This window comes from Nomascus leucogenys, chromosome 12, assembly GCF_006542625.1.
Source record: "Nomascus leucogenys isolate Asia chromosome 12, Asia_NLE_v1, whole genome shotgun sequence".
NCBI classification, from domain to species: Eukaryota; Metazoa; Chordata; class Mammalia; order Primates; family Hylobatidae; genus Nomascus; species Nomascus leucogenys.
The window spans coordinates 63,293,312-63,303,600 of record NC_044392.1 but is presented as its reverse complement, the minus strand read 5'-3'; the positions used below and the strand labels follow the sequence as shown (position 1 = coordinate 63,303,600).

Below are 10,289 nucleotides of genomic sequence, written 5' to 3'. Positions count from 1 at the left end.
ATTATTTTGCTCATCTTTATTTTTGCTTCCCTTAACTTACTTTGGGTTTAATTTGCTGTTCTTTAGCCTCTTAAGGTGGAAACAGATCACTGATTTGAGATGTTTATTCTTTTCTACTATAAGCAATACTCTTAATTTCCTTGGATGCTTAACTGCTTCCCACAGGCACTCACCACTACATTCAGCTAATTTTTTATTTTTTTTGTAGAGATGGGGTCTCACTATTGCCCAGGGTGGTCTTAAACTCCTGGGCTTAGCAGTCCTCTCACCTCTGCCTCCCAAAGTGTTGAGATTACAGGCGTGAACCACCGTGTCCAGCAGTAGATTTTGAATAAGTTGGAGCTACTAAAAGCCCACAGTTATGCAAACGGCAGGAAGTTGGTAGTGGTGGTAAAAAATGAGGCTGGAGAAGGAAGCAGTGGCTGGATCATGAAGGTCCTTATATGCCATGCACAGGAGTTGAGTGTTGATTTTGTTCTAGGCGCAATAAGGAGCCACTAAATTTAGGAGGCCAATATAGTAAAAGGTGGTGGTGACTGAAGGCGGGGAGAGATGGAGATAAATAGAGAAATACTTTTAAAGGTCTATAGTCAACAATACTTAGTGATCAATTACCTTGATGGGAAAGAAATGAAAGCCAAGAGTGACCAACCCCAAGATTTCTAACTGGAGCCGCAGAGCTGGTGCCCATTGAGGGGATATACCAGGAGAAGGAACGTGCTATGGAGGGCAGTGGTGAATTTAGTTTGAGGTATTTGAATTGAAGTGTCAGCAGGCTATCCAGGAGACGTTCGGGAGATGACTGGTATGTGTGGGTCTAAAGCTCAGGAAGGATCTGGGCAGATGGGTGAAGCCACAGAAGTGGACTATGACACTCACAGCAAATGCGTGGAGTGGAAAGAGTGGGGGTTGAATAAAGAACCTGGGGGATACCACATTTCTAGAACTGTTCTGGTGGTCTTTCCACCACCCCACAGAGCTTTCTTCTTATCTTTCAGTTTCTAGTCAAAGCAAATAAAGACACACGCCTTTATCCATCTGATTTATTTGCCAATAGCTATAATTTGGGATATAGCGGGCATCCCTTCTTCAGTTAAGTTGCCACTAAAGAAGGGTCAGGGAGACAACTTCAGAATTTGGGCTGTGAGAGGAGTAAGTATGGAGAGGCTGGTGGGAGGGATGGTGTTCAGTCCCTCAGGAGTAACTGCCTGGCCCTCCCAGGGGGATGACGAAGACAGAGATGTCATCCCCGGAACCCAGCTTGTTGTTGGGGAGACGCCAGCCACGGTCCCGGGGGGTACCCCGGGCCCCCAGGACCAGAGCTTGGGCCAGAGCTGTATACCTGCCAGAAGCACACATGCACATTCATGTACCAACATGTATGTGGGAAGACAGATACGCAGGCCCACATGTGGGGTCCCAAGCATTGCTTCCCTTTGACCCTTCCTTCACCAATGCCATCCCCTTACCACCATGCCATGCTGCCCCTACCTGCTGTGGTCATTGGGCTCATAGGCCGACAGCACCCTGTCCACAGTGGCGGCTACTTCACAGTCAGTAGTGACATCCCACAGGCCATCTGTTCCCAGGACTAGCACATCATCTGGGCAGTGCTCATATTGTGTCAGGTCATACACTCGTACCTGGTGGGAGAAAAGGGCAGAGAGGATTGAGGTGTGGGGTTTGCTGGACAGGGAGCTTGGACATAAAGGGACTGCAGATGAAAGCTGGCCTAAGACTCCCAGAGAAGGCAAGGTGTGGTTTAAGGGGGCCACCGTATGGCTCACCTCAGGGAAGCAGGAGAGAAAGGGCTTGATGGGCAGGGTGGAACTGCAGACCTTAAGGTTGTGGTCTCCCAAGCCTCGGGTCACCCCAATGGTGGCCATCACCCGAGCCTGAAAGAAATGAGGAGGGAGTGCCACTATAGTCCTCTGCCAGATTCTCTGAAACCAAAGATCCCTTCCACCCCTACCCTCAGGTAGAACCTCCACCTCCCTAGACAAGTTGTGATAGGTCCTCCTGCCCTCTCCCACCTCTACCATGGAGTTTACCTTTTTGCCCTCCCCACAGACCAGAGGAAACCTGAGATCCTCCAGCTCGATCTTTTTGTAGGCCCTGGGGAGGGGGGAGTAGAGGAGGCATCACCCAGGAATCAAAGCCCCTCTCCCCTAGGAGCTGTGCACCCTCACACAAACCCCTTAGAAGGGCCACATCCTCCCAACTCCCAGCCTCCAGCTTCCACCTTGCGGTGAGGGACTGGTTGTGTTGCCATGGGAACGGGCCCCAGCTCTGAGGGAAGTGTTACCAGCCGGTCATGTTCTGGTCCCGGTACAACATCCTCTGCCCCAGCTCCTTGGGCAGAACTCTGCGGGGGAACTCAAGGTGGGTGAATTCACTGCCTAGCAGCTCTGGTTTCAGGAAGCCCTGGAGTTGGGGATGATCAGAACAGAGAGCCAGGGGGCATTATGCTCACAGCACACGGTGGTATATAGATGACGTTAACTACAGCAGACCCTTAAATAGAGTTTACCACGTGCCACACGTTATTCTAATATTAGCAAATATTAACTCATTTACTCCTCACAACAGCCCTTAGGGCAGGAACTATTGATGCACAGAGAGGTTAAGGGAGGGAATTGCTGAGGTCACACAATTAGCAAAGCACTCAGACCAGGATGCATCCCGGGCTTCCAGCTCCACAGCCACATGCGTTTAGGCACTAAGCGGTACTGCCTTTCAGGGGCTTTTGCTGTTCCCTTCCCCCACCTCAGTCTCTACTTCCTGCCTCAGCTGGGGCCACAGTGGGAGCACTGGACCAGCCCAGTGCTGCAGCCTCCCTGCTGCAGCCTCCCACCGGCTCAGCCCCGCACTCCATAGTCCACACAGCGGCCTTCCCAGTAAGGTGCTTTCTGTGCCTGTGGTAGGGGTGTGAGAGTTCTCAGGGCCATGGGGTGCAGGGAGGCACAAGACCCGACAAAGAATGGGGGTAGGGAATTTGGTTCCTACTTACAAGCAGCTGAAGACGCTGGCGCTCAGTCTCTGGGGTAAACTCCCGGGACATTGGAATGATTTCACCATTCCGGACAATGATGGCCCTGCCCAAAGAAAGAAAAGGAATTGGGACCTGGTTCTGTTCAGACTCACTCATGAAAAATTCCAGAAAGACCAGGCCCTCTCCATAATGACCTTTCAGATCCCTTACCCAGACCCCCATATCTGCCCCGACCCCACCCAATGGATATTTCAGGCCACTCCTTATGTCTGTCACCCCTCTTGACTCCCTCCAGTCTTGATTTTTAACCCCTGCCACCTTACTCTCCTGTGTTCCCCCATCCCAGAGAGTGTGGCCCTCTGTCACCACCTCAGAGCCCCCTCCCCCATACCTGCTATCGCCTGCATTGGCCACGTACACCTTGCCTAGCAGGTAGATCACAACCAGTGCACAGCAGCCCCCCTCCACTTGGTGGCCACGCCGCTCCCGGGCCATCTGCTCATCCTGCCACATAAGGAAGGGTCAGAGGTGGGTAGAAGGAGAGGTTCCAGCACACAGTCACCCTCCCCCTACCCCCTCCACCTGTAGAAATCAACTGGCCCAGCCAGGCTACACTGGAAGACAGGAGGGAAGACTGGGGTGTAACTGCCCCTTCTCCCTCCCCTCTGAACCAAGCTCTGCTCAGGCTCTCAAAGGTGTTGTGGGTTCTCAGGGTAACCTCCTTAGGCCACCTGGCTTCCACACAGAGTTGGCCAGAGTGGTTGCCTAGCAGGCCCTTGGCCCAGGTCACCCACTCACCATGAGCTGGAAGGCATTCTCAATGGCCCCCACTACCAGGCTCTCGTGGGTCACTTCCTTCTGTGAAGACCAGCAGGACTGAGGGCCAAGCAAGTGAGAGGGATCGGAGGAAGCTGGGGTCCCCGGGGTGGTCGGGAGGCAGAGGGGTGGTGGCGAAGGGTCCTGAAGTATCTCTACCAGGTCCTTTAGCTGCTCTCGGATATGGCGATGCAGGAGCCGTGAGGCCATTTCAGCAGCTCCGCCCCCTGCATGCCCATCAAATAGGCCCCAGTAGTAGAAGCAGAGTCCCTGGTGGAGGAAAAGTTGGAGGTGAGTTTTGTTTGTTTGTTTGGGGTGTGTGTGTGTGTGTGTTATGCAAAGAGAAGAACAAGACTCTGGGCATCCACACAAACATCTGAGAGGTCAGTGTTTGCTACTGAAGGCAAATTAAGTTTATTCACATAAGGCTTCCTATGTGTCAAGAGAAAGGTAAGGCTCAAAAAGCCAAACTCAGAGGATAACAGATCCAAAACTTAGCACTGGCAATTAAATCATCCATAAATATCTGAGCCTCTACATTTTAGGTGGGAAAGTAACATTCATGTTTACATGGTAGAATCTAACTGATGAATACCAGGTAAAGGTTCTGTGCCAGAAGGTAGATAGCCAGTGAGTTCGTCAGGTCTTCCACATGGCTCAGATTTAAAACCAGAGGCGTGAGTCCCTGGGGAGAGGTGTCACTGTGTCTCTGGAGTCTGGGAAAGGGGATGGGTCTTACCTGGCCTCGGCTAGGCTCCCTAGGTACTCCTGTAACACTCCTCCGACCTTCCACATACACCACTTCACAGCAAGCCTGGTCCTCATTGTGCCGACTCTTGCCAGCATTGATGACCCTGCCAGGCCAGAATGACCACATCAGGTTGGACACCAGACCAGGTCCTGGAATAACCCCCACCTTAGACACACACCGTCTCCTGTGCCTGCTGGCCAAGCTGAGAAAGGTCACAGCCACCTGGGATCCAGGCCAGAGGGAGGAGGAGAAGGGAGGGCTGGCAAGGTGTAAGGAGTACTGTTTGGGTGGCCAGCCCTACCACTTCACAGAAAGGCCAGCAGGAGCTTCTGGCCAACAGCTATGTCCCCTGCCTGCCTCACTTCCCCCATCCCTGGCAAAAAAAAGAAAAAAGAAAAAGGCATTCCTAGTGGTGCTTCTGGGGGAGGGGCTAGATGGTAGCAGAAGTTTTACTTCCCTGCTAGCTAAACCCTACATCCCACCCTCAACCACTATCAACTCTCCCAGTGCCTTGTCCCCAGCACCTCATCCTCATGGGCACACCCACCCTTATCCTAAAACCATCCAGCGAAAGTTTCTGCTGCCTTGACAATGAGGAAGTTCCCCAGCCCAGATCAGGAAAGAGGAATTGAAATAGAGTAGAAGTGGAAGCCCACCTGGACTGGGCAGGAGCCACATACCCACAAACTTCTCCCACATAGGAGGCTAAGGGAGGTGGTGGTGGGTGCATGGGCCACCAGCCACCTTCCTCAGCGAACTGAGCACCCCCATCTCCCTCGGTGCTCTGCGTTCCTGGCAGATGCATTGAAAATACACACAGCCCGGGGGCCAGCCGGCCACTCCGGCCAGGGGGTCCGCTTCTTTGCCAGGCCAGCACGAGTTGGCAGGCTGAAGGGCATCTAAATGGGACCCTCCTCTACCCCGGGCGTCCCCCTCCCCGCTCCTGGGGAAGCTGGCGGCCTCCTGGTGTCGCGGGCTATTTCTGGGTGTGGAGGGGGAGGGGAACTACGGTAAGAGGGACAGGGAACTGGGGCGCTGGAGCCGGGAAGCGGGTGAGCGAGTCTTCCCAACCGCTATGTCCCCTATTAAAAAGAACCCCGCTCCTTCGTGAAACCCCTTTTCCCTTAGCCTTTAAGCTGCCGGGCCGCGACTGGGAACTGGCCAACTCATCCTTCGCGGGGCCCTCCGCCCTCCGGGCTCTGGGGCAGAACAGGGTCCTGAGGCGGCGTGGGCGAGGGCAGTCAATGAGCGGGAAGGACCTGAAGAAGGTGACACAGGCTGCGCCCGACTGAAAAGTGGGTTAGGAGGGGGTGCGGCCCGAAGACCAGAGGATAGCAAAGGTCCTGGGAAAAGGGAGCTCCTGGCCCGGACGCGGCGTGGGGAACGCGTCCTAGCGCCGGGGATGCGGAGCTGGGGAGAGGGGTGGGAGCCCCATCCTGGTTTGGGTGCCCCAGGGGGCGCTCACTCGGCGTAGCCTGTGCTCCAGGGCAGGCGGCGGCCCGTGTCCGGGGGGCTTTGCACAGCCCGGCCCGCGTGGTCATCGGCGCGTCGCAGCCCCCCGGGGCTCAGCTGCAGAAAGGTCGGTCTGGAGAAGCTCGCTCGAGCCTCAACAGCCTTCGCGGGCGTTGCACTCCCGCTCCCAGCCTTCGCGGGAGGGCTCCTGGGCGCTTCTGGAGCGGCGGCGGGCGGCGCCGAGGCGGCGTTGGGCAGGTCCGGGGATTTGGGGCGCGGAGGCGGAGCGCCCCCGGAGCTCACCAGGTGCGCCACGGCCGAGCGCACCCGGTTTAGCATGCTGCCTCCCTGCCCCGCCCTCGGCCGCGGCCCCGCCCCCGCCCAGGCCCCGCCCCCAGGGCTCGGGGTGGGCGGTGCTCGCGCCCAGCCGGCCCTTCCCTACTACTGGCTCCTGGCCAGTTGGGCGGGTCCCGGGCGAAACTCGCCCTTGCTCTGGGCCACCCCAGGAACCGGCCCAAGGGCCACCGGCCTCTGCCCCGCCCCATTCCGGCTTGGCCCCGCCTCCGTTTCTTAGGGGTAGGTTCTGTTGCTGTGGGAAGGGGGCGGAGAGAAGGAAACCTTATTTCAGCCGTGCGCTAGATTAGACATCAGCTAGAATGTCTCCATTGTGACGGGGGCTGAGGGACAAGGGGGTGCGGTCTCCTCGCTCTCAGTTCGGTGTGGCCAGCCAGCCCAGAGAGCCATGGAGCTAATGACCTCAGCAAAACAGGCGCTGGGGAGCCGCTGGGTATGAGGCGCCAGGTGTGACACCACCTCTGGATGGGCTGCTGGTGCGAGAGCGGGCAAGCTGGTACCGGGTTGGGATGCGGGGGTAATGACGCAGGCTGCAGCCGACCACCCCGGAATCAGGAGCCGGGTTAGATTCCTGGGCTCCTGATGCGCTGTTCCCCATGAAGCCCACCTCTAGATCTGGAAAAGCGGTTGCTACTCCCACCCTCCTTTCTCAGAACCCAGGTCTTTCCCACAGTGTAGACCTTCCCTGACCACAGCAGGACAAGCTATTAATAGGATAATAACAACATAACAAATACTATTTATTGAAGACGTACTGCATACTAGGCCCTTTACAAAGCACGTTCCATACATTATTAGGTTATTTATACTGCACACCAATCCTTCAAGATGGGTTTTTTCCTATCAGTTTCACGGATGAGGCAGGACGGGACGCTTCCTGTCATTTTACCCCAAGAGGTCACACAGTCAGTGAAAGATTCACACCTATGTCGGCCTCCTGACATTCAAACCTGCTCTGTCTTAAGAATCAGCCTTATTTCTCCGGATCAGGAAGGAAGGGCTAGAAAGGAGATCAATGACAGAGAGAGGAGTGGGGGTTCCTCCCCTCCCATCCCTCTCTTGGGGCCAGGGCTGAGAGCAGTCCGGGAATGCTGAGCAAGTTCTATGTCTACCGCCAGGGGGAGAAAGAGGCCAGGCTAAGCCCTTGCCTAAGAAGAGTAAAAGTTCACTCACTGGAAGACCAGGACAGAGCCCAATGCCTGGTTGGCTGCCTGTTCTTCCTAACTTCTCCCCTCTGGGAGAGGGTGGTACTGACCTGATGCCACAAGAGCTCTGTCTCTAAACCTCCTATCAGAAAGTTGATCACTAGGTATCCACAGATACCACCCATCCACACATCTCAAATGGGGACAAGGCCGTTGTGGCCCTCATGCCAGTTGGAAGTAGCCGTCAGGGACTGCGGCACCCAGTTCGTGGCTGGAACTTTTCTGGGCTCTGTCAGCCAGGTGCTTCCTGACCACATCCCACTCTGTTCCCCAGGCTAAACTGTGTCCCCAGAAGGGATGACTTTCTTGGCAGCTTCCAAATAAAGATCCCACAGTGGTCATTCAGGTTGGTAGACTTACTATGCCTGCTATGTTACAACTGAGCTTTAGGCAGAGAGAGATAGAGGAAAAGAAGTCACAGGAGAGAAAAAAAAACAGACCCCAAGGCAAATAGAGCAGCAAAAGCAGACGGGGACAAAGAACAGGCTGCTTCTATAGGTTTTCCCCTGCTATTTGAGAAAAACTGGAACCAACCCTCAGATAAGTAACAGCAGCAGCAAGCCAGCAACTGAAGACACAAATGTAACTCCTGGTTGTTTTTATTATTCAGTGTTTCTGGGACAGTTTACTTACCACTTCTTGGTGTCACCCAGCTCCCTATTCCCTGCCCTTTCTAGCACGCACCATGGTGTGGCTGCAAGCTGTCCGCAAAGCTAAGCCAAGAGATCCCCCCAGCCCCAGCACCAGATGATCAGCAGGGAGGATAACAGCTCCCTGGGGCTCCAGAACAGCCTCCAGCCATGGCCTAATCCTAAGGCTCCCCTCTCCCTGAACCTCTCACCTCCTATTCCTGACACGATTATGCCTCCTCCATCCTCAGACTGCCCCAGAACCTGTGAGGTCATCACCTCTACTCATCCCTGAGGCAGTGGAAAGTGAGAGGGGAAAAGGGGGTGGGGTAGGAAGAAGCAGACTTGTGGGATGTTTTTCTCTGTGAAGAGTGAGACTCTGCTCAGTGGCTGGCCCTGCTGGGGGAGTGTGAAGCTTGAGCCAAGGAGGGGGACTGGACAGCCTCAAGACAGGCCCCTTTATCTCAGGCCACAGTGGTGGTTCAGGGCCCAGAACTGGTCATCTTCTGCCTTGTCTCTCCCCTTCACATCACCCCAAACCCTTTTCCTCTTAAACTAAGAGGAAAGTCCCTTCAAATTCACAGAACACCACTCCCTCTCATTTGTCTAATACATTCGCATCCAAAATAGATCCCTGTAAAGAATTATTCAGTTGCAATTAATTACATTACAATTTTTCTGATAAAGAAACTGGGTCTCAGGCCAGGAGTGGTGGCTCACACCTGTAATCCCAGCACTTTGAGAGGCCGTAGTGGATGGATCAGTTGAGTCCAGGAGTTCAAGACCAGCCTGGGCAACACAGCAAAACCCTGTCTTTACAAAAAATACAAAAAATTAACCCTGGCTTGGTAGTGCACTACAGACTACTGCTATAGCCCCAGCTACTCAGGAGGCTGACATGGGAGGATCATTTGAGCCCAGGAGGTGGAGGTTACAATGAACCAAGATCTGGGTGACAGAGTGATGAGATCCTGTCCCCAAAAAATAAATAAAAAATAAAAGAAAAAGAATGAAAGAAAGAGAAGGAAGGAAGAAAGAAACAAGAAACTAGGTCTCAGAATTTGGTTCCCATGTTGGTATTCACACTTATCATCCATAGGGACCGTTCATAGCCTACTACTGTCCTCCTGCCTAATGCCCACCCCCTCATACTTCCTCTAGCCCTCCCAGCCCCTGAGAGCACCACTCCTGGGAGAGGAAGAGATATTTACTATTCCCTCCTAAATATCATTCTAGAAGAGTGCTGTTGAACAGAACTTTGTGCACTGACGAGAATGTTCTACATCTGCTCTGTCCAATACAGCAGTCCCTAGCTTCGTGTGGCTATTGAGCATTTGAAATATGGTGCATACTAATGAGGAACTGAATTTTAAGTTTTATTTAATTAATTTAGATTTAAATTTAAATATCAACATGCCACTAGTGGCTACCGTATGGGACAATACAGTTCTGCAGTCTTCAAAGCTCAAAAACCCTGAGGGTCTAGTCAATCATTCGTCATTCCCAGCTCCTTTCCCCCCAGCACCTCCACCTCCCCTGAGCCAAGGCACTGGGGGCCACGAGACCTTGAGGGTTTTGAGGGACCTCCTCTGAGTTGCCACCACGGAGGTGTCTATCCTCACTGAACCTGCGGGGGCCGGATGTCCTCTCTCCCTCTTGCCCTCGGCCGCCAGGGGCCGCTGCGTCTCGGCTGTGCCCATCCGTTCAGCCGAGCGCCTGGCACTGTCCCGAAGGAGGCGGCGGCGCCCACGCGGGGCTGGAGGAGCGGTGGTAGCCCGGGGCGAGGCGGCGGTTGCGGCGGCGGCTGCGCGCTCCCCGGCCTGCCGGCAGGAACCTTGGAAAAAACCCGGCCGAATTCTGCAGAGCTGGCGGGGCCGGGCCCGGAGCTCCCCTGTGCCCAGAGCCGGGCCCGCCCTGCGGATGATGCCAACCTGACCAGAACCCCGCTGTCCCGGGGGCGCAGCAACTTGGTGAAGGGGACAGGGCTCCGGACTAGACAGCGTCCAAGCTGGCCGCTCCCTCCCAAAGTCTGTCTTTGGGAGTGTTGGTCCCTGGCTCAGTGGCAAGGAAGACTTCAGGCCAGCAGATCG

At 54.7% G+C, this 10,289-nt stretch overlaps 1 protein-coding gene across 1 annotated transcript; it reads right to left on the bottom strand.

Moving 5' to 3' along the window:
• Positions 1-1,027: 1,027 nt before the first annotated feature.
• On the bottom strand, positions 1,028-6,371 carry PPM1J (protein phosphatase, Mg2+/Mn2+ dependent 1J). The gene is made up of 10 exons (XM_030824822.1): positions 6,025-6,371; positions 4,548-4,662; positions 3,791-4,078; positions 3,384-3,496; positions 3,011-3,095; positions 2,306-2,424; positions 2,052-2,115; positions 1,788-1,895; positions 1,492-1,643; positions 1,028-1,342 (listed from the first exon to the last, which is right to left on the bottom strand). The coding sequence occupies exons 1-10, from the start codon at positions 6,348-6,350 to the stop codon at positions 1,195-1,197; spliced, it is 1,518 nt and encodes a 505-aa protein (XP_030680682.1). The 5' UTR covers positions 6,351-6,371; the 3' UTR covers positions 1,028-1,194.
• Between the last annotated feature and the right edge of the window lie 3,918 nt (positions 6,372-10,289).

What these genes read in the sequence shown, in the direction of transcription:
- PPM1J (XM_030824822.1), bottom strand. Translation starts at nt 6,350, where the DNA reads ATGCTAAACCGGGTGCGCTCGGCCGTGGCGCACCTGGTGAGCTCCGGG. An exon ending in AGAATGCCTTCCAGCTCATG is followed by an intron (nt 3,497 to 3,790) that starts GTGAGTGGGTGA and finishes CTTATGTGGCAG; the next exon opens with GATGAGCAGATGGCCCGGGA. An exon ending in GCCAATGCAGGCGATAGCAG is followed by an intron (nt 3,096 to 3,383) that starts GTATGGGGGAGG and finishes TTCTTTGGGCAG; the next exon opens with GGCCATCATTGTCCGGAATG.